Source organism: Bufo gargarizans, chromosome 3 (assembly GCF_014858855.1).
Source record: "Bufo gargarizans isolate SCDJY-AF-19 chromosome 3, ASM1485885v1, whole genome shotgun sequence".
Lineage (NCBI taxonomy): Eukaryota > Metazoa > Chordata > Amphibia > Anura > Bufonidae > Bufo > Bufo gargarizans.
Window position 1 is genome coordinate 219,098,341 of NC_058082.1, and position 24,397 is coordinate 219,122,737.

General features: G+C 46.0%; 1 protein-coding gene across 2 annotated transcripts in view; it reads left to right on the forward strand.

The window, feature by feature from the left end:
• The first annotated feature begins 12,846 nt into the window (after nt 1–12,846).
• Nucleotides 12,847–24,397, forward strand: part of CARS2 (cysteinyl-tRNA synthetase 2, mitochondrial) — a 72,713-nt gene continuing 61,162 nt past the window's right edge. Inside the window, exons 1-2 of one of the 2 annotated variants that reach the window (XM_044287967.1) lie at nt 12,847–13,370; nt 21,258–21,308. In XM_044287967.1, the coding sequence (XP_044143902.1) occupies nt 13,177–13,370; nt 21,258–21,308 (245 nt within the window). In that variant the 5' untranslated portion in view covers nt 12,847–13,176. The remainder of the gene's footprint in view (nt 13,371–21,257; nt 21,309–24,397) is intronic. The other variant, XM_044287966.1, reaches the window with a different exon arrangement.

The window sequence follows — 24,397 nt, forward strand, 5'->3', positions numbered from 1 at the left end:
CCACATGGGTGTTGAAAGCACTCTTCAATGGGGTTCATCAGGATTCCAGGATCCAATTTTGTGAATACCCATGGTCCATGGAGCTTATCAAGGAGCTCATGGTTCAAGAGCAGGGAGTACTTGTTCTGTGTTCTTATTCAACCCCAGTAATCTACATATGGACAAAGGGATCTGTCCTTCTTTTGACAAAAAATAATAATCCTGCTTCTGCCTGTGAGCAGGACTTCTGGATTAATTTTCTTTCAAGGTATAATCCAAAATGGCCTGGGCCTTAGGTAGGTACACACAGCCATGTGGTGGAGTGGTTCCAGGCAAGAGATCAATGAGACACTGTAGGTCCAGTGATGAGGCAGAGTCTCAGCCTCCTTCTTGTCAAATGTGTTGGCTTAATTGGCACAAAATGGAGGCAGGCTAAGTAAATTCTGTGGAACTTGGGGACTCAACAGGTGAAAAAGAAGCCAGGCATCTTGAATGACAGTATGCACCCCAATGCAGAATCTGTCTATTGTCCCAATCGATGACAGGTACATGAAAACAGAGCCATGGTAATCCAAGCAGTAAAGGAATGATGGCCTCAGGCAGGACATAGTAGCACTCTCACCTGAAGATCCATGTACACTGTAGCACAGAGAGTAAAGTATGGAAAAAGAACCCCATTGACAGCTACAGAACAAGGATCTTTAAAAAACGTACTGTAGGTATATGGTACTGGATCACTAAGGCCTCTTGCAAGAAATTACCAGCAAAAAGAAAGCCTGTTCAGTAACCCGGATGCTACCACAGGAGAGGAAAAACCCTAGGCACTGGAATTTTCCTGCTTAGGTGGGCATGTCTGCACAAAATGACTATGCCACTGCAGTAAAGGCTTCCTTGGATGATATGTCCAGCTGTATGCATTCCTCAGTAGTGCTGGGCGAGCATGCTCGGCCGAACACCATTTTGACTCGAGCATCTCGAGGCTCGGCACATTGCGGTGTTCGGTCGAACACCGAGTGTGCTTGAGCGCAATGCTCCTCTCTGCATGATTGTTGGCTGCATAGCAGCCAATAAACGTGCGGGGCAGTACTGGCACTCACTGTAATGCCATAGCCATGTTGGTTACTGACATTACAGTGATTGGCTGGCCGGAACGCGTCATCGGGTGCTATGACATGTGGTTCGCTCAGTCTTAGTCAGGGAGAAGGGACAGATAGTGTAGTGGCAGGAATAGTTATTTTTTTTTTTCAGGCAGGGTTTATTGTTGAAAGTTGTTAGAGACCCAAAAGTCTTTTTAAGGACTATTGTTTTATCTGGCTGCAATATATATTATTAGCGCAACTTACGCTAAATGGCGTGCAATTGTTTGGCCGCTGCTGACAGCGAAATTACCTGTGCTACATCTCCTGTATAACATTTGCGCATCTTAAATATCTGTGACATTCAGTGTAATTTTTTTCTTAGCCACTGGTGACAGCGACATTACCTGCGCTACATCTCCTGTATAACGTTTGCGCATTCTAAATATCTGTAACATTCAGTATAATTTTTTCTTAGCCGCTGGTGACAGCGGCATTACCTGCGCTATATCTCCTGTATAACGTTTGCACATCCTAAATATCTGTGACATGCAGTGTAATTTATTTGCGCATACACTTACAAGACCTGCGCTATTATACGTGTGACATACTTGCAAGCATATATACCATTTAATATACTCAAGGCGAGCTGTAAGGGATGGGGGAAGTGGCCGTGCAGCTGATGGTGCATGAAGAGGGCGTGGCCCTGGGTGCGGTGAAACTGTGCCTGCTGCCAGAGCACAAGAAACACACTCATCCACGATACCTAGCTTCATGTCCCAGTTTGCAGGGCGGCGCAGGACACCACTCTCGAAGCTACACCAGTGCGACCAGGTGGTCAGTTGGATTGCAGCAAATAATGCTTCCAGTCGGTTAAACACCACCCTGTTTTCCACAAAGTCGAGTCTCAGTAGCCAAGAGTCTGGAGAGTATTGGCAAACAAGTGATCCCACACTCGGATCTTCTGAGGAGCTCTTTTCATCGCCATTCCTTGATTTGGGCTTCTCACTAAGCCTGCTTAAAGAGGGACATGAGGAGATCTTGTGCCCTGATCCCCAAACTCTTGAGCATCCACAGTCAGAAGAAGATGATGGCGGGGAACGGCAATTAGTGTTTCACGAGGTGGATGATGAAGATGAGACACAGTTGTCAACAAGTCAGGAGGATGACCAGAGGAAGTGGAAGAGGAGGTGGTGGACGATGAAATCACTGACCCAACCTGGGAAGGTGGCAAGCCGAGCGAAGACAGCAATACAGAGGAGGAGGGATCCGCAGCACTGCAACAGGCTGGAAGAGGCATTGGGATGGTAAAAGGGAGAAGGATGACCACACCAAACAGGTCTGCAACTGTTCCCCGAAGCACCCCCTTGCGGCAATCTCTTTGCCAAGTCTGGCGCTTTTTTGAGGAAAGTGTGGACGATAAAAGAATTGTCATTTTAAACCTGTGCCGTACCAAAATAAGCAGGGGCGTGAACACTGGCAACCTCACCACCACCAGCATGTTCCGCCACATGGCATAAAAGCACCCTAATAGGTGGGCCGAACGCCTGGGTCCACAATCAGAGTCTGTGGGTCACACCACTGCCTCCCCTTCCCCTGTGTTACGTGCTGGCCAATCCCCTGTCCAAGACGCAGGCCCGTATGCCTCCCGCCCTGCACCTTCGCAAGCACCATCAGCTAGCACATTCACTTCTGTGTCCCAGCGCAGCGTACAGATGTCCATACCCCAGGCCTTTGAACGAAAGTGCAGATACAAAGCCACCCATAGGCCATAGCACTAAATGCGCATCTTTCCAAATTGCTGGCCCTGGAAATGCTGCGGCCATTCCTCGTTACTCAGTCCCCAGCAGCCACTATTTTTCTCGGTGTGCCGTCCCCGCCTTACACCAGCATGTGTCCCGTAACATCACCCGTGCCCTGACCAACGCAGTTATTGGGAAGGTCCACCTAACGAATGACACATGGACAAGTGCTTTTGGTCAGGGACGCTACAATTCCCTAACAGCACACTGGATGAACGTTGTGGAGGCCAGGAGCAAGTCGTACCTTGGAATGGCACAGGTGCTACCGACGCAAAGGATTGCGGGCCCTACTTCCATCAGGATTTCTGCCACCACCTACATGGCTGCAACCCCCCTTCTCCTCCTCCACTTCCACCTCTGAATTCTCATCTTGCAGCACCAGTCAGTAGCTGGAAGCAGTGTAGCACTGCAGTGGGGAAGCGGCAACAGGCCAAGCTTAAACTGATCTGCTTAGATGACAAACAGCACATTGCCGCAGAGCTGTGGCAGGGGATAAGGGACCAGAGTGAGCTCTCGCCACTCAACCTACAACCAGGCATAATTGTGTCTGATAATGGCCGTAACTTGGTGGCGGCTTTGGAGCTCGGCAAGCTCACACACATACCATACCTAGCCCACAAGTTCAACTTAGTGGTTCAGCGGTTTCTCAAAACCTTCCACAATTTGACTGAGCTACTGGTGAAGGTGCGCCATGTGTGTGCCCATTTCTGAATGTAATCTACAGCTGCCGTCGCTCTGGCAACGCTGCAGAGCAGCAAAGGGCAGCAGTGGAATTCCAGCTGCAACATGGTCGTCGCCTTTCCAGTCAGCCTCCGCTCTTCACAAGCGACAAGTTGGCATGAATGTCTAACCTCTGTGAGGTTTAACGCAACTTTGAGGAATTAACACAGATGGTGAGCGGTGATGCCCCTATTATCAGAGTAACCATCCCACTTCTGTGTACTGATACGCTCGCTGCTCACAATGATGGTGGACGCTTTGCATGTGGAAGAGGTGGAAATGGGAGAAGACAGTACACAGGGTGATAGCCAGACGACCCTCAGTTCATCTTCTCAGCGCAAATTGGATGATGATGAAGAGCAGGAGACGGTTGCCTCCGCTACTGAGGGTAGTACCGATAGTTTATTCCATCTATTCAGAGTGGATGGGCCAAAGAGGAGGAGGAGATTGAGAGTCATCCTCCTGATAAGGACAGCGAAGTCTTGTCTGTTGGGACTCTGGCACACATGGCTGACTTTATGTTATGCTGCCTTTCCCGTAACCCTCGCGTTATAGGCATTTTGGCCAACACTGATTACTGGTTGTTCACCCTTCTCGACCCCTGCTACAAAGAGAACTTCTTATCTCTCATTCCTGTGGTGGAGAGGACTAGCAAAATGGTGCAATACCAGAAGGTCCTTGTGGAAAAATTGCTCCAAAAATTTCCAGCTGACTACGCTGGCGGCAGAGTACGTAGTTCCTTGGGCAACCGAGGAGGGGAATCAAAGGGAACACACAGCAGTTCCAACAAAGGCAGAGCAACACTATCCAAGGCCTGGAACAGTTTCATAAAACCCCGCCAGCACCCTCACCCTGATGCGTGGCCTAGTGTCACAAGGAGGGAAAAGTTTTGGAAGATTGTGAAGGAGTACATAGCAGACCGTGTCAGCGTCCTCAATGATCCCTCTGTGCCTTACAACTATTGGGTGTCCAAGCTGGACATGTGGCACGAACTGGCGCTCTATGCCTTGGAGGTGCTGGCCTGCCCTGCCGCCAGCGTTTTGTCAGAGCGGGTATTTAGTACTGCTGGGGGCATAATAACTGATAAGTGCATACGCCTGTTAACTGAAAATGCTGACAGGTTGACTCTTATCAAAATGAACAAGGCCTGGATTGCCCCGGACTTCTCTACTCCACCAGAGGAAAGCTGCTAAACATAAAGGCACTTTAAATGTGGCTTTTAGGCTCCATTCACACGTCCGCAATTTTCCTTCCGCATCTGTTCCGCAATTTTGCGGAACAGGTGCGGATCCATTCATTTCAATGGGGGAGTAATTGCTGTCCGCATCAGCACTTCCGTGATGCGGTTCCGCAAAAAAAAAAGAAGCATGTCCTACTTTTGGCCGCAAATTGCGGTCCGTGGCCCCATTGTACTCAATGGGTCCGCAAAAAAGCGGATGACATGCGGAAAGACACCAAAGGTTTTTACGGAAACACAGATCCGCAAAAAAACGGACCGTAAGGAAAATTGCGGACGTGTGAATGGAGCCTAATGGTGTATTGAATACACTATATTCCCATGCACCCCTTCCACCACAAAAAAGGGTATATGGTTCAATCTTCCTTTTCTTGTCCTCCTCGATCATATAAACATGCTTATTAGGCTGCCCTCGCTCCTAATGTTTAAGAGGGTCAGCTCAGCAGCAGACCCTCACCCCCAATGTTTTAGATGGTCAGATCAGCAGCTGGCCCTTGCCCCTAATGTTTTAGAGCAGCGGTTCTCAACCTAGGGGTCGCGACCCCTTTTGGGGTCGATCGGCCCTTTCCGGGGGGTCGCCTGAGGCTTCCTATTAGGGCTGCACGATTGTAGCGTTACATTACCCTACTTCGTGAGATTTCCCTACCTCCTGACTTCCCGTCGCACTGCTAATGACGTGAGGAGGCGTTCCTGAGCTTTGACGATCTGCGCATGCGCAAACCGACAGTTTATGGAAAATCTCAGCAGAGTTCAGCATCACACCGGGACACTGCGCATGCGCCGGACGGAGTTAGCCGCGCTTGCGCACTGGGCCGTAATATTTCCCTACTAAGGCTCTCCTGCGCATGCGCAGTGTTACGGTGTAAAGCTGAACTCCGCTGAGATTTTCTATAAACTGTCGGTTTGCGCATGCGCAGATCGTCAAAACTCAGGAACGCCTCCTCACGTCATTAGCAGTGCGACAGGAAGTCAGGAGGTAGGGAAATCGAGAGATTGTTTCACACAGGAGTAACATACTTTACACGCAAAGACAGTTATGTGTGCAGTTTAGGACACATGAGGGGACACATAGGGCCATGAGGGGGACCAGCATAAGATGCTATATGTCTTATGCTGGCCCCCCTCATGGCCCTATGTGTCATAGCACACATCCCCTATAACAGCGTACTCCACAGATCCACCCCATAACAGTGCCATCCACAGGTCCCCCATAAGTGTCCTCCACAGATCCCCCATAACAGCGTCCTCCACAGATCCCCATAACAGCGTCCTCCACAGATCCCCCATAACAGCGTCCTCCACAGATCCCCCATAACAGCGTCCTCCACAGATCCCCCATAACAGCGTCCTCCACAGATCCCCCATAACAGCGTCCTCCACAGATCCCCCATAACAGCGTCCTCCACAGATCCCCCATAACAGCGTCCTCCACAGATCCCCCATAACAGCGTCCTCCACAGATCCCCCATAACAGCGTACTCCACAGATCCCCCATAACAGCGTACTCCACAGATCCCCCATAACAGCGTCCTCCACAGATCCCCATAACAGCGTCCTCCACAGATCCCCCATAACAGCGTCCTCCACAGATCCCCCATATAACAGCGTCCTCCACAGATCCCCCACAACACAGTGCCCTCCACAGATCCCACACAACACAGAGCCCTCCATAGATACCCCACAACACAGCGCCAATTACAGAACTACCCAACACCTTGTAATAGACTGGCATACATCCTGCATATCAGATATTTACATTACAACTCATAACAGTAGCAAAATTAGTTATGACGTAGCAAGGAAAAAAATGTCATGGTTGGGGGTCACCACAACATGAGGAACTGTATTAAGGGGTCACGGCTTTAGAAAGGTTGAGAACCACTGTTTTAGAGGGTCAGCTCAGCAGCAGACCCTCACCCCTAATGTTTTTGAGGGTCACCAGCAGGCCATCAATCATAATTTTTCAAGGATGTGTATGATGCCCTCCTTTATGTGTAATAAAGGGTGTATTGTAGTGCCGGTTCCTTGTAATTTTTGGCAGCCCTTTCACTTAGTGCGTAAGCTTTATGAATGTAGAAGTCCCACTACCTGAACAATTGTACCACAATGTGAATGAGGCCCTCCTTTATGTGATATACAGGTTGTATCGGAGTGCCTCTTTCTTGTAATTTTTGGCAGCACTTGCACTTTATATACAAGTAAATACAGGAAAGAATGTTTCCTAACAATTTTTCCTCTAAAATCGATTTTATCTTTGGTTTTGTGCGTATTATTGTCAGTCTGTAAAAGTGGCTTACTACTCGGACATCATCATTCCCAGCAGCGACCTGGGAGTCCAAGATGCATCTAGACATCTTCCTCATGCTGTTCCCGAACCCTTTCCTGTGAACCAGGCACCGTCCCCGCTTCAGAGCAGGGGGTGCCTGGTTTAATGCTCTGGTTCCCCCATTGACATCTATTGTGCTCGGCGCATCCCAAAGTGTTCTACTTGAGCAACAGAGCACTTTAGTGCTCGATCAACACTATTCCTCAGCATTGGCTGAAGAAGAGGGAAGCAAGGACTTCTAGAGTCAGGGTGCCAGTTGTGGAGTTCTTCTGTAAGGCAGATTTCCAGAGATGCTCCATGAACCAGAGATCTATACAGGTAGCAAGTGCAATAAAATCATCCAGGGTTTCTGGTGCATCCGGACCTGCCAGTTTATCCTTGATGCACTCCTACAGACCGTCCCAGAAGGCAGCCATTAGGGTTTCCTGGATCAAACCCGAAGAGGGTATGGAACTGAATGTCATACAGTCCCACTGTAAGACTGACCTGGTGGAGTTGTAATAAGGGAGAGGCTGCTGAGGCCGGGCTCCTCAAAGACATTACCGAAGGTTGACAGATGTGTATTGGTTCAAAGTAGATAAGTTTACTGGTTCAGAAATTCTTGACAGGTCTTGTGATCCCTCTCATAGTGTGGTGGAAGAGGTAGATACAGTCCTGAAGCTACGGAGGAGGAAGCTGACTATGCGGCAAACGTTGTAGCTGTGGAGGTGAAACTGAAGCGCAAACCTACAAAGAATCCAAACAAGTGTTCACGTATTGAAGAAGTTGCTGCTGGCAAACGTGCTGATTAGTTACCTCCTTATATATTTCAGGCAATCTCAACCTAGGTGGGCTAGCGGGATCCATGGCTTGAGAAAACTGTTGTAGACAATGTGGATCCACTGTGCCTACTGAACAGATTTTACTTTGGGCTACTTCTAAGAACATTGTTTAAGTGGACCCCCCCCCCCAGTCTTCACCCTTTGACCACTATACAGGGATCTGGACTCTGCTGCAGGGAAACCACCAGACCGCTACCTCTTTGAGTAGTCTGTTTAGAAGTAGTTTAGCACAAACTGCAGCAAGTTCTTTCAATATCCATTTTTCACACAGAATAGATCCACTTTCACACGAACGTATAAAAATGGCTGTCACACAGCCATTTTTAGAACCAATTGCTGCAATGAGCTATTCATCTGGACTTTTTTTTGTAACTGCCAATAGCGGCCCTGAAAAAATAAGACGTCCTATTTTTGGTCATTTTCACAGCCAGATTAACCCCATTGAAATCAATTAGCCCATTTTTAACGGCAGTTTAGACACAAATCCACCCACCAAATCATCCACTTGAACGCGATGGACCTACGCTGTTGCATATTAATTGTCATGATGCTGGAAGCATCAGGTACTGATGTCTCCAGTCCAGAGTGAGTGTTCCATTGCATGCAAGTGGATGAGGTATTTTATTTTATTTTTTAATGTCAGCACTAGCAGGGATGGGGGGAAGGCGCAGACATTATATACGAGGGCACACATGGGGCCTTAATATACGGGGGCACAAATAGGGGCTAATATCTAAATTGGAGTACAAGTTAGATGCAACTGGGAGGGACCCCATTATCTATACTGGGGGCACAACTAGGGGTTATTTTAAATACTGTAGGCACAAAGAGGTACTGTCACGAAAAGGTAGGGATAAGTGCAGCCCTAAACTCCACCCACTCCTCTATCCCTACCTACTTGCACGGTCCATCTTAACGGTACAACTGGGCGGCAGTCCCTAGTTTAGGTACGTGCAGGGCCTATAGGAAGGAAATAACGAGGGAAGAAAACAAAAGACGACAGAACAAACAGAAACGCAAAGTTTCCCAGGCTGGGAAAGTACCACAACAGGAACAACTGGAAGCCGAGGTCAAGAGCCAGGAGGTAACACAGGCACAAAGGGTTAATACAAAAACGAAGTCAATACAAGCCGAGGTCAGGAGCCAAGAGATCAGGTCAGTACAAGGGAGAACACCAGGTCAAGGTCAAATACAAGCCAAAGTCAAACAAACTAAGGCTGAATGCACACGGATTGAGAGCAGGAGAGCACGGCGTCATTGGTTGATATGATGCCGTGCGCTCCCTGCTGCCGCCACAGTACAGTAATACACTGGTATAGATCATACCAGTCAATTACTGTATTGCGGCGGCAGCAGGGAGCGCACGGCGTCATAGCAACCAATGACGCCGTGCTCTCCTGCTCTCAGCAGGAATCCAGGCCGCGGTTCCACGGACCGCTCACGGCCGTGTGCATTCGGCCTAAGTCACACAAGCAGAGAACGCTAGTGAGGTAAGGCTACTTTTACACTCGGGTTTTGTGTGGATCCGTCATGGACGGATCCGTTCAGGTAATACAACCGTCTGCATCTGTTCAGAACGGATAAGTTTGTATTATCTTTAACATAGCCTAGATGGATCCGTCTTGAACACATTTGAAAGTCAATGGAGGACAGATCAGTTTTCTATTGTGCCAGATAAAACTGATCCGTCCTGGCACACAATGCAAGTCAATGGGGACGGATCAGTTTTCACTGACACAATCTGGCTCAGTTTCATCAGATGGAATGGAGACTGAACTGATGCATTCTGAGCGGATCCTTTTCCATTCAGAATGCAAACTGATCCATTTTGGACCACTTGTGAGAGCCCTGAACGGATCTCACAGACAGCCAATGACAGGCAACCTGCCGTGTCCTCGCTCCTCCTAAAGGAATAGGATGTCGGCGGCGCTGTAGGGAGCGAGCACGTTGCTGGCTCCGTTACAGGTACATTATACTGGAGACACTATGGAGGGGCATAACATTTACTGAGGGTACTGCAGGGGTTGGGTTTTTAACTTCAAAAACCCAATGAAATTCATCCATTTTTAATAGCCATTTAAAACGGATGCAAAACCGATTAAAAACAGCCAGAAAATGGATGCATAAATGTTTGAAAATGGCCATGAAAAATGGCCAGCATGTCCATTCTTAATGGCCGTCCTGTGAATGTAGCCTCAGTCAATGGGTCAGTAAAAAAAAAAAACTGCCAGCACACAGACAGCATCTGTGTCTGGTCTGATTTTCACAGATTGTTCCTAGGAGATGCTGTGTTTTATTCTTCAGGTTTTCCTCATGAGTGTGAACACATGACAACTGATGACATCCGCGTGGAAAGAAATAAAATTTGCAAAGGCAAATCAGAGAGAAAAAGATCAGTTATTTTTTTAGACGAGTTCCATATTATTTGTGTGAAAGAAGCCTAAGGGTATAGCCACACATGAGAATTATTGCGTAGTTCACTGTATGCAAATCTAAATCCATGGTGGATTACCGTATCTGCTGAGAATTTAAAATGATGCAGATTTTTTATGTAGGGTGTGAATAAGAGTTCTTAAAATACCACTTTGCTGGGTGCTGTAAAATACTGCAGATTTACCACACTCAAATCCACAGTGGCGTATCTGCTGCATATTCACTACCTGTGAATGTACCCGGTTCGACAGCTCAGGGACAAGATAGTGGCGCACGTTATAAATATGTCGCATCTTGTAGTAAGGCCCCTTTCACACGGGCAAATTTTCCACGCGGGTGCAATGCATGAGGTGAATGCATTGCACCCGCACTGAATCCGGACCCATTCATTTCTATGGGGCTGCTCACATGAGCGGTGATTTTCACGCATCACTTGTGCGTTGCGTGAAAATCGCAGCATGCTCCTCTTTGTGCGTTTTCCACAGAATACTTAATAAAATAGGGATGGAGGGGTTAAAAAAATAATTAAACTCACCTCATCCACTTGTTTGCGCTGCCCGGCTCGTCTTCTTTTTCCCGTGACGCACCCACATCCTATCCGGCCCTCACAGGCAACGCCCCGTGTGAAAGAGGCCTAAGACACTTCGCTCATTTTACACTGCCTCTTAGTTGGCTTAGAGTACTTTCACACTAGCGTTTTAGTTTACCAGTATTGAGTTCCGTCACAGGAGCTCAATACCCAAAAAAAAACGAATCAGTTTTATCCTAATGCATCCTGAATGGAGAGCGTTCCATTCAGGATGCATCAGTTGAGTCCCTCTTACGGTTATACCGCAGCATGCTGCAGTTCTCTCTCCAGCCATAAATACTGAACACTTGCCGGAATGCCGGATCTGGCATTAATTTACATTGAAGTGTATTAGTGCCGGATCCGACATTAAGGCTAGGTCTACACAACATTTGTCGCGTGACATTTTGTTGCCCTAATGTCGCGTGACAATTTTTATAATGGCAGTCTATGGTGTCGCAGATGGATTTTTCTGCGACTGTTGCGTCGCAGTGCGACACCATAGACTGCCATTATAAAAATTGTTGCGCGACATTAGTGCAACAAAATGTCGCGCGACAAATGTTGTCGTGTAGACCTAGCTTAGGTGTTCCGGCAAAACCTTTAAAAATGCAGTTTTTCCGGATGACACCGGAGAGACGGATCCCTCTTTTGGACACAAATCCCTCTTCGATCCTTAAATGTCCCTCTTTTTCACCTGGGGAATTATTACTTAAATGTGCATTAATAAATGTACTAAATTGCCCCTTACTAAAGTGTCTGTATGGTTTCTACCTGTATATTAGACCATAACTTCATTATTTGGTGCAATTTGGACCTTATATTTATAATTAGATGATTTATGTGCTAATATTTAAATAGATATTGAAGCACATGCTGTAAAAAAATAAATCAAGAAACTTTTACTCACCCAATGACCCAACCCATCCCCAGCTGCTGGAGTTTTGTCAGTAATTATGGTTTGGACGGAGGTAGAGGCGTCTACTGCTGTGATGAGCACCGCACATCTTGCGATTGGTACCTTGGAACCAAACCCGAGTTTGGGAAAAGGTTTATAACAGTAGAAATTAATTTTTGAAGTTATTATCCAAAGTCTCGCGAGACTTTGCGAAGTAATAACTTCAGCTCATCACAGCCAATACATTCTAACAATGTACGAAGCGCTCGCCCCATACAGCATTCAAACGAAGTTTTATGCGAATCGACTTTGGATGTTTCATCTGAAGTCGATCCTCTCATCCCTAGTTGGGAGGTATGCCACCATAAAGAAGGCACCAGGTTTCTGGCACTTCACGAAGCAATCACTTCAGCTCATCACAGCCAATACATTCTAACAATGTACGAAGCGCTCGCCCCATACAGCATTCAAACGAAGTTTTATGCGAATCGACTTTGGATGTTTCATCTGAAGTCGATCCTCTCATCCATAGTTGGGAGGTATGCCACCATAAAGAAGGCACCAGGTTTCCGGCACAAGCTCCTTAGTATTTTTGGGTTGCTGTCCCTATTTTTGGCTTTGCTGCAGCAGCCATTTCTTCTTCAGAAGTGACAGCAGAAAGTGCTGGTTGTCACCTTCCCTCAAGCTGATGACTGCCAACATGGCTGCACTTCCTGTTGTCACTTTTGCTCAAATGTCTACAGCAAATGCAATGAAAGAAATATATGTCCATATTTGGTGACGTGAATTCAGCTTCTAACTTCTGTAAAAATCCTGTTTAAATCTTCTGCCAGCTTTTGCTTTCAGGTGGACATCCCTAAACCTGAATGTGTAGAGATGCCTTCCTTCCTTCCGTCCAGAACTCTACAGGCAGACTGTGGCTACAGGCTGTCTGGGTGTAGTCTGCCGCCTGTGATGGGTGTCGTCAGGCGGAGCTTCTTCTGGTGTTTTGTACACAGCCCTGTGGTCAACAAGCCCAGCCGGGTGTACACCAGCCATGTCCGCGACCCGCACAGGATTACCATAAAATCCTCTCAGACAAGCTAGGAGCCTTTACAATATGTGGCGGCAATTTCGTTCTGCTCTACGGCACATAAGGGGTTAGCAGCGGGAGGAGCGAAGGAAGAGGTTTGGTTTTATGAAGAGAGGTTGGCTTCTGTCACTGACACCTCATGTGGAGTCCCTGACATCGCTCCAGCTTCTGTGACACGGTGCCATTTACCGCACCGCACGACTGACTGATAACACTGAGGCTTGTGCGCTTCTTCGGCGGGAAAATGCAGAGCATACTGCGGCAAGGCTGCCGGCTGCTCCCGGGAGTGACTGGGAACTTCCGGGCCAGTGGCTCATGCACCTCTGCTGCTGGACACTGGGCGCCCCCTAGTGGATTTGATACAGGAATACAAGTGTACAACAGCCTGACTAGAAGGAAGGAAGCGCTCACGCTGCACAGACCGGCGCTAGCAACATGGTCAGATGATTGCTGCCTGTATTGTATATGGTGTGGAGAGGATATAGCCGTGCTTGTGTGAAATGTGAGGGGCAGGTTTATTTATGGACAATAAAACCACATTGCAGTGTAATAGCTGTAAAGAATGTTAGCTCTTTAAAGGGATTCTGTCAGCCATAGAGCTTTTCATATCATCATATCAGTCTCCTTGATTTAGATACAAATATACTAGTCTTACCCCCACCTGTCTTTTCATTTGTGCTAAGCTGGCGCATGCGCTATTCCCCTGGTTGAGGCTGCTGCCAGGACACCGTGCGGGCCCGGACGTGTGTATCAAGGGCGCATGCGCGCGATTACGGTGCACGAGGAGAGGAGTGAATAATTAACAGCGGGGCGGCGCTGGGCTCCAACGGCCGGAGGGACAGGCCCTTGGGCTCCTTATGAAGGTAACTAGCATATTAATAAAAGTGAATTTTAGCAAAAATGAAAAGACAGGTGGGGATAAGACTAGTATATTTTCATCTAGATCAAGGAGACTGATTTGATGATATGAAAACCTCTGTAGCTAAAATCTGGCTGACAGAATCCCTTTAATGTCTTACATGCTAAGGTCCATAATAATGTACTGAAGAGATCCCTATCCTGGCAATGGCTTCTCTAATGTACTGAAACGCGTAGTGACCAGAACTTCAGATTAGGACATAACTAAGGCTTAGTTCTAGTTCACACAATGAAAATTCAGCTGTGTTCGACACCAAAAGCCACATGAGAGCTGCGTTTCCTCACCCTTCGTTCACATGCGTAGGAAATTATTCTTAGTGGAAATAAGTGGCATATTCCCTATTTTTGGGGGGGGGGATGTGAAGATTAGCGCCGCTGAATGAGAATGGCTAATATTTTTGTGTAGATCTGCATTGCAAACTGTGGCGCAATTCCAGTGGTTAACATGGCATTTCTGCCATGGGAAATACATTCTGTCTACCCTATATATGTATACCCTCATATACATTTATAGGAAAGTGAAAAAAATTCAGTTAAAAACATACACTGTCATTTTTAATGGCTATTTTGCATCAGTGTGTGCATCCATCTATCCGTTAAAAACTGATGAATATTATTGACATTTTTTGAACACCACACACACACACACACACACACACACACACACACACACACACACACACAGTGCCCTCAGTATATATAATGCCCCCTGTCCCTTATACTAGTGACAAGCAGGATATTCTAGTGGTGATAGAAAGCCAGTTCTCATCTCTATTGTGTTCTCTCCTGACCCTTATGCTAGTGATAAGCAGGGTGTTCTAGTGGTGATAGAAAATCAGTTCTCACCTCTCCTGTGTTCTCCCCTCTCCATTGTACTAGTGATAAACAAGATGTTCTAGTGGTGATAGAAAATCAGTTCTCACCTCTCTTGTGTTCTCTCCTGTCCCTTATACTAGTGATAAGCAGGGTGTTCTAGTGATGATAGAAAATTAGTTCTCACCTCTCATGTACATTTATACTAGTGATAAGCAGGGTGTTCTAGTGGTGATAGAAAATCAGTTCTCACCTCTTCTGTGTTCTCTCCTGTACCTTATACTAGTGATAAGCAGGGTGTTCTAGTGGTGATAGAAAATCAGTTCTCACCTCTCCTGTGTTCTCCCCTCTCCATTGTACTAGTGATAAACAAGATGTTCTAGTGGTGATAGAAAATCAGTTCTCATCTCTCCTGTGTTCTCTCCTGTACCTTATACTAGTGATAAGCAGGGTGTTCTAGTGGTGATAGAAAATCAGTTCTCACCTCTCATGTACATTTATACTAGTGATAAGCAGGGTGTTCTAGTGGTGATAGAAAATCAGTTCTCACCTCTTCTGTGTTCTCTCCTGTACCTTATACTAGTGATAAGCAGGGTGTTCTAGTGGTGATAGAAAATCAGTTCTCACCTCTCCTGTGTTCTCTCCTGTCCCTTATACTAGTGATAAGCAGGGTGTTCTAGTGATGATAGAAAATCAGTTTTCACCTTTCCTGTGTTCTCTCCTGTCCCTTATACTAGTGCTGATAGAAAATCAGTTCTCACCTCTCATGTGTTCTCCCTTCTCTATTATACTAGTGATAAACAAGATGTTCCAGTGGTGGTAGCAAACCAGTTCTCGCCTCTCCTGTGTTCTCTCCTGTCCTTTATACTAGTAATAAGCAGTGTGTTCTAGTGGTGAAAAAAAATCAGTCTGACCTCTAATGTGTTCTCCCTTATACTAGTGATAAGCAGGGTATTCTAGTAGTAATAGAAAATAACCTCACCTCTCCTGTGTTCTCCCCTCTCCTCTCCTTTATACTAGTGATAAGAAGGGTGTTTTAGTGATGATAGAAAATCAGTTCTCACCTCTCCTGTGTTCTCTCCTGTACCTTGTTCTAGTGGTGATAGAAAATCAGTTCTCACCTCTCCTGTGTTCTCCCCTCTCCATTGTACTAGTGATAAACAAGATGTTCTAGTGGTGATAGAAAATCAGTTCTCATCTCTCCTGTGTTCTCTCCTGTACCTTATACTAGTGATAAGCAGGGTGTTCTAGTGGTGATAGAAAATCAGTTCTCACCTCTCATGTACATTTATACTAGTGATAAGCAGGGTGTTCTAGTGGTGATAGAAAATCAGTTCTCACCTCTTCTGTGTTCTCTCCTGTACCTTATACTAGTGATAAGCAGGGTGTTCTAGTGGTGATAGAAAATCAGTTCTCACCTCTCCTGTACATTTATACTAGTGATAAGCAGGGTGTTCTAGTGGTGATAGAAAATCAGTTCTCACCTGTCCTGTGTTCTCTCCTGTCCCTTATACTAGTGATAAGTAGGGTGTTCTAGTGGTGATAGACAATCAGTTCTGACCTCTGCTGTGTTTTCTCCTGCCCCTTATACTAGGTTTCTTTATGCTCCTCCATATGTATAGTTACAGTGGGTGAACCTGTGCTGCACATACTCAGTAGTGAAGACCAGAGGAGAAAATTCTCTACTGGTCATGCCCGCAGTCATCTTTACTGGTAGAAAGAAAAGGAAGGCCGCATTAAAGGGGTTGTCCGGGAATAAGTAACCTTTTACAGGTGCCTGCAGCCTGCCTCGGCTATAGAAAGAATCATTCTTACCTACACCCCGCCGCTCTGGCCGTGCATGCCTGCTCCTTTGTCCATCCTCCTGTCAGTGGCTTGTTTAATTTGTCCCTGGCATGATCATCTGCTCCTCTGCTTCTGCGGTGACGTGTCTTTTGTGGACATGTCACTGTTGAATCCAGTCATTGGCTGCAGAGCAGCAGATGATCATGCCCATGCCAGAGAGGAAGTAAACAAGCCATGGACCATTAAGGCTACTTTCACACTTGCGGCATAGTAATCCGGCAAGACGTATGCCAACTGATGGCATTTGTAAGACTCATCTCATCAGGATCCTGATCAGTCTGAAAAGTGCCTGATCAGTCAGAAAAATGCATTGAAATGCCGGATCCGTCTTTCCGGTGTCATCCGGAAAAACGGATCCAGCATTTATTTTTTTAACTTTTTTTTTTCGGATCCTGCATTCTGGTATTTCGAATGCCGGATCTGACACTAATACATTCCTATGGAAATTCAGGCAAGTCTTCAGTTTTTTGGGCCGGAGATAAAACCGCAGCACGCTGGACTATTATCTCCGTTCTGATCAGTCAAAAAGACTGAACTGAAGACATTCTGATTGGATTGCTCTCCATTCAGAATGCATGGGGATAAAACTGATCAGTTCTTTTCTGGTATAGAGCCCCTAGGACGGAACTCTATACCGGAAAAGAAAAGCGCTAGTGTGAAAATACTCTAAGGCTACTTTCACACTAGCGTTCGGGCGGATCCGTTCTGAACGGATCCGCTCATAATAATGCAGACGGAGGCTCCGTTCAGAACGGATCCGTCTGCATTATTTTAGCATATAAAAGCTAAGTGTGAAAATAGCCTCGTACGGATCCGTCCAGACTTTCAATGTAAAGTCAATGGGGGACGGATCCGCCTGAAGATTGAGCCACAGGGTGACATCTTCAAACGGATCCGTCCCCATTGACTTACATTGTAAGTCTGGAGGGATCCGCACGGATCCGCACGCCTCCGCACGGCCAGGCGGACACCCGAACGCTGCAAGCAGCGTTCAGCTGTCCGCCTGTCCGTGCGGAGGCGAGCGGAGCGGAGGCTGAACGCCGCCAGACTGATGCAGTCTGAGCGGATCCGCTCCATTCAGACTGCATCAGGGCTGGACGGCTGCGTTCGGGTCCGCTCGTGAGCTCCTTCAAACGGAGCTCACGAGCGGACCAGCGAACGCTAGTGTGAAAGGAGCCTAAGGCTACTTTCACACTGGCGTTTCGGTCCGCTTGTGAGAGTCGTTTCAGGGCTCTAACAAGCGGCCCAAAATGAATCAGTTCAGCCCCAATGCATTGTGAATGATAAGTATCCGTTCAGAATAATGTTTTCTGAGGACAAGTTTATGGATTTCTTACGATTATCAAGTGAATAACAGTGTTCTCCAGTTAATAGATGCATACTGCATTGCATATTTGCTGACAGGAATTTTAGATACATATTTACTTACAGAAGTTCTAAGTATCCTGATTACTTACATGATAGTAAGAAAAAGCCAGATGTTACAATTTTACTACTGTAAGGCTACTTTCACACTTGCGGCAGAGTGATCCGGCAAGCAGTTCCGTCGCCGGAACTGCCTGCCGGATCCGGCAATCTGCATGCAAACGGACAGCATTTGTAGACTGATCCGGATGCAGATCCGTCTCACAAATGCATTGCAAGAACGGATCTGACTGTTTGTCATACGGACAAATGGATCCGTTTCTATTTTTTTCCCACATTTTTAAAGGTCTGCGCATGCGGCATTGCGGTATTTTTAATGCCAGATCCGGCACTAATACATTCCTATGGAAAAAAATGACGGCATTCAGGCAAGTGTTCAGTTTTTTGGGCCGGAGATAAAACCGCAGCATGCTGCGGTATTATCTCCGTCCTGAACAGTCAAAAAGACTGAACTGAAGACATCCTGATGCATCCTAAACCGATTGCTCTCCATTCAGAATACATGGGGATAAAACTGATCAGTTCTTTTCCAGTATTGAGCCCCTAGGACGGAACTCAGTGCCGGAAAAAAAAAACGCTAGTGTGAAAGTACCCTAAGTGTACTTTCCAATTAGCGCCAGGGGACTCCGGCAGGCTGTTCCGGCAGGTGAACAGCCTGTTGGATCCGTCCTGCTGCTAGTTCATGTGTGCCCTCGGACTGCTCCCGTGCACTGCCGTGCCGCCGCCGGAACTCCGCCCCATTATAGTCAATGGGGATGGAGCCGCAGTCCAGGGGCATATGTGAACTAGCGACAGGACGGATCCGACAGGCTGTTCACATGCCAGAACAGCTTGCCGGAGTCCCCTGCTGTTAGTGTTAAATTTACCTAAATTTGTTATTACAAAATTTTTGGCCATTTATAAAGGAGTCTAAACATGAGTCGGAGTGTGATAAAATGTCGGAGTCAGAACTTTGGCTTACTGACTCCAGAGCCTTAAAAAAAAAAACTGACATGTGACTAGCCCCATAGACTTCAATGGTTCTGAAAATGGTCTTCATACGGTCATTATTCATTATTCTTTTTCATGTGATTGTACCCTAAGTCAGGGGTACTCAAGTACCTTTTCTAAAGGCCCCAATCAGTGATGGCCAGTTCGCAGTTTTCGCCGACGAACACATGCGATCTGCCATCTTTATTCCCAAGTCCTTACCTGTGCCTGCTCGTCGGCGAAAACTGCGAACTGGCCATCACTGGTCCCAATATTTGTCTGCCATCGCATTAAGCTCTGAGCTAAAAAATTTTTTTAAAAAGGACGACACCAATAAGCTATACCTTTAATCCGAACCAATCCCTTTTGTGTCCCCCACACAGTGATGGTGCTTCCTTAGTAGCCCAGCACAATATGAATGTCCACTTAGTGCCATCTCACAATAGGGATGCCCTTTAGTGCCCCCTGTAGAAAGTAACAATGTCCCTTAGTGTCCCCCTAGACCAGGGCTAGTCAACCTCCGGCACTCCAGCTGTTGTGAAACTACAACTCCCATCATGCATACTTTCTCTGCTCTTGTAAGAACTCTCATATAAATGAATGGAGCATGCTGAGAATTGTAGTTTCAGAACAGCTGGAGTGCCGGAGGTTGCTGATCTCTTCCCTAGACAGTAATGATCCCCCCCGAGAATGATGCTACCTTAGTGCTGCTCCTAAGTTCCCCCCTCGCAGTAGGATGATGCCTTAAAGGGCATCTGTCAGTAGATTTTACTTATGAGACTGGCTGGCCTGTTGCATGTGCACTTGCCAGCTGAAAGCATCTGTGTTTGTCCCAGGTTCATATGTGCCCGCATTGCAAAAAAATAATGTTTTAATATATGTAAATGAGTCTTTTGGAGCAACAAGGGTGTTGCCCTTAGTTCGAGAGGCTCTGCCATCTCTACAACTGCCTTTGGCAGGGCCAGGCAGTAAAAACGTAATCGTTCCTGGCTCTGGAATTTAAAGAGAGAGGGCATGGCAGTTGCAGAGAGAGCCTCAACCCGGCACCTCTACAACAGGTCTTTTATGGCATAGCTCACCACCACATGGAAAGTATCAGGGGTTTCTTTTTTTATATAATTTGCACTACATTTCACCTGGAATCCATGCCCACTTTTTTGTTACTTAGCAAGTGTCAGAATGAGAGGTGCAGGGCATGATAAAAATGGTGCCTAGTGCCGCCATACTTTTCATTGCAATCGTGCTAGAGAATTTGCATAATTACAGTGAAAAATATGTACCACTGAGAAAAAAAATGTATGCAATATGTATAACGCACACAGATGACCTCCCCAAACTTGACCAACACCAATCACCCATAACGTTACAAAAAAATGACCATGCTAAAAAGGAGATCACATTTTAATACTTTATTTTACAGTTTATGCACACGAATGTATTGTCCGTGTCCGTTCCATTTTTAAGTGACTCCGTGTGCATTCTGTGTCCATATGTCCACATGTCCTTTCTGCAAAAAAATAGAACAGGTCCTATGTTCTTTTATGGGCCGGGCTGTTCCCTTCCGCAAAATGCGGAATGCACACTGCCGGTATCGGTATTTTGCGGACTGCAAAACAACAACGGTCATGTGCATGAGCCCTTAGAGTGATTTTGACATGTTGATGTAAAATAAACTTTTTCTTGTCATGTTTGCACAGGTCAGCCTTAAAGGGTTTTCCATTTTTTTTTTTTATATTGATGGCCTGTCCTACTCCGTCCACTAAACAATGGACGGAGCTGTGTAGATCCGCTGCCAGAGCTACTTTCTTATAGCTGGTTGGTGGGTGTGCGGAATAAGTCATCAGTATAAAAGTATTGGACAACCCCTTTAATGTCGCCAGAGACAAAGCTAAAGGATTAGCTTTAAATTACTGATCTTGGGCATTCAACTTCTTACGAATCATGGAAAATCTAGTGTGAGACCCAGAGGTCCGATCTTAGTAATAATGTGCGAATGGTAAGAAGATGAAATTAGTAAGTTGTAGAACTTCACTACACAGTATTTGAGAGGTTGATGACATTTGAGTCTTACACATCTGTTACTGTATTGTTTTGTTTGAAATATTCAGTTAGGCAATGCCAACCTTCATCCTTCAAATACCTAAATATAATATAAATTTAAATGTGAGGCCTTTCCCGTATTTAGTGCCCCAAAACTTGACACAGCTTTATATATTTGTAGTATTTTTAGAAGAGGTCTGAGAATTAATTAAAAAATTCATTGATTTTCTTATTTGATGCTTTTGTATATATGATATCTGAAATCCAAGGTCTTTTGTACATGTATTATAACTTGATCTCTCATGTTCACTTTAGGTATAGCTGTGGGCCAACTGTTTATGATCACGCACATCTTGGACATGCATGGTGAGTTACCAGAGTTTCTATAAAGAAGTACTCCAGGCTTTTTTTTTTATATTTTTATTTATTTTTTAACATATTTTGCTAACTCACCAACAGTATTCTAGCAGTGTAATTTTGTTACACCCTAACTCAGTTGCATCCATACATTTTCAACGTTTTCATTGTGGGAACCTGGTCATGTAATCTCAAGTCCGACCAGCAGCTTAGAGCTTCCTCCAATATGTATACAGCAGTGGTTAGCCTTAATGACAAAATAACGTGGTCTTAAGAGGCAGGAAATGCTCAACTCAATATGCAGTTGTGCATCTATACCTGGGGGAGCAAATCCTGCACATGTGGTCCGTTATTAATGGCGATCCCCTGCAAAAAATACTTGCAATGGAGGATGCCTGCAGAGGATCACAAGTGCCACAAGAACATCCTACACCAGATAGCAAAATGTGTGGATGTAACTGACTATATGAAATAAACAGTTACAAGAATTGGTGCACTGCTGTGGTGGATGCAATCAACCAAATCTGACTAAACACTCACACTGATGTTAAAATGAGACTTTAGCCAGTATATCCTTATATTAAGGACATAACTGAGCCCCCGCACCCATAGGCAACATTTAGGTGCACCTGTGAGGCCTGCGTCATATTAGTCAGCCTTAGGTGGTACTCAGTCTCCTCCCGCCTTCCATTGTATGTGTGGTTTCACACTGGAGGCAACTGGGAGCTGTTTGCTGTGAGTCAGACCTTATGCTCCCGTAATTCGCCCACTGGCCCCTGGTATTGCCCATACAGCACAGATAGGTTAGCGTTAGGTCCCGTGCCACTTGAGATACCTTGACGGGATGCACAGGCTCCGTTATGTCCTTAATATAAGGATATACTGGCTAAAGTCTCATTTTAACATCAGTGTGAGTGTTTAGTCAGATTTGGTTGATTGCATCCACCACAGCAGTGCACCAATTCTTGTAAGTGGTTAGCCTTCTAACAGACTTTCTATGTGAACTACAGGATGACATTATTACCCATCAATCCCTCCTGTCAGCCCTCAGGCTTGCCCTTCATGTATTCTGTAGAATATATAATGTCTCCCCTATACAAAGAATTAAGAGTTAAGATGTATAGTAGGTGAGTATACACAGTGATTAGCTGCAGTTATAAAAACCTCCTGACACACACTGCCTGTACTATCTGTGTGTGTCGACTCTCCAGTGTAGTGCTATGAGCTGACAGGAGAGAGAGAGATGACAAGGCAGTGATGAGAGACAGGCTCAAGCTGCATGACATAGGAAAACATGGAGACCCTGTAATGTGGGGGGATAGTGGTTCTGTGTCACCGATCTGTCTTGGCTACCTTCAGACACAGCAGTGCAGTGTGGTCTCTGCAAAGAAAGGCATGATGGGAAACGTAGGATTCATTAGGAAAACCATATCTGAGCGGAGTAAGTAATCAAGATTTCAGACAGCCCACAAATATACATAAAATAAAACAGGTATACACAAGACAATACTTATCCAAGAAATACAAAATAAAACTCACTATTTACATATACACTACATATACAGTGTTTAGGAAATATTTTTAAAATAGTTTGGTTATGGACAAGCAATAAATGATGGACCCTAGCAGCAATGTAATCAAGCAAACTAAATAAATTGTCCACATGGGACATACAGTGCATTTGGAAAGTCTTCAGACCCTCCCACTTTTTTTTTTTTACATTTTGTTATGTTGCAGCCCTGTGATAAAAACAACAACGTGTGAATACATTTTCCAGGCACTGTAGCTTGTTGGACAGTGCAAGTTATAAATCCGCAGCATGTCAATTTCCATTGTGGATATCAGCTACGGATTTTACGCTTTGCAATGCAGAGGGGGAAATCTGCGGCAACCCGCAGCATTCCTGCAACGAGATCTGCTCAACTTAATGTTGACCAGACTTCCCATGTGGAAACACACTCCTATGCTGTATTTTTCATTGTATCTTGAAAGTGAGCTATAATCAGACCTTGTCATTGATCTAGATGTGGGCAGCTTTATTGGGTATTCTGTCATACACTGAAACAAATATCTAGATAGATTCCAAATTACCTACTAACTTGGCCAGGCTTTTTTTCAAGGTCACACCTTAAAGGGAGTGTGTTACTAGGGGATTCATTGTTACACTAGGCACCTGTAGGGCTAGCTGCGCTGAATGTAATAACCCATTACCAATCTGTTGCTTCAATGTAGAGAAAAACTACTTTCAGCCCATATGCAAATGAACAGTGAAGTGCTCAGAGGGCGGGCCCAAAGCACTTTGTGCACCCTTGCCCTTCCTGTCAGCTTCTCCCTCCCCTTCTTGATTGACACGGTCAGGTGTAATGCAGGAACCTGGCTGTCAATCAAGGCGAAGGAAGAGCTGCCAGGGGAAGTTGTTATTGAAACTGATGTGGATCCGCTGTGCCACTAAATAGGTTCGACTTTGGATACTCCTAAGGGCGTTATCTAGGTGGCCCCCCTGGTCTTTACCCTCTGCAGGGGAAACGCCATGCCGCAACCTCTTGGATTAGTCTACTGACCCACAGGGGTCAAGAGACACCGGTGCAGAGTACCCAGGGATCATGCAAAACTGGAATCTGGGAACAAGCCGAGGTCAGGGCAGGCAGTGTACAAGCAATTCAATAAACCTTCCAAAGATCAGAGTGGGCAGTACAGGGTCAGAACGAGGAACAGGCAGAGGTCAGATTAGACAGCAAAAGGTCAAATCCAGAAACAGGCATATTTCAGTAGGGCAGGCAAACAACACTATAGCATACTTTTGCAAGAAACTGGAGAGAAGGTTCCTTAAATACCCTGAGGTGGCCAGCCATAGGCTGGGGAAGATTAAGGTGTATGCGCACTGGCCCTTTGAAAGTAGGAGGAAGCTTGCATATGCATCCTACAAGGAAGTAAGAGGCAGAGTACGCAAAAGACAGGCCACAGCCTGCGTGGAGTGGACCCTGGCGACCCCGAACCACCAGAGAGAGCAGGTGAGCGCTCCAGCGGCTGTACTTGCTGGGAGGAGAGGGCGGCTAGAACACAAGCAAGTGGATAAAAAATGCACAGAGTAACCTGGG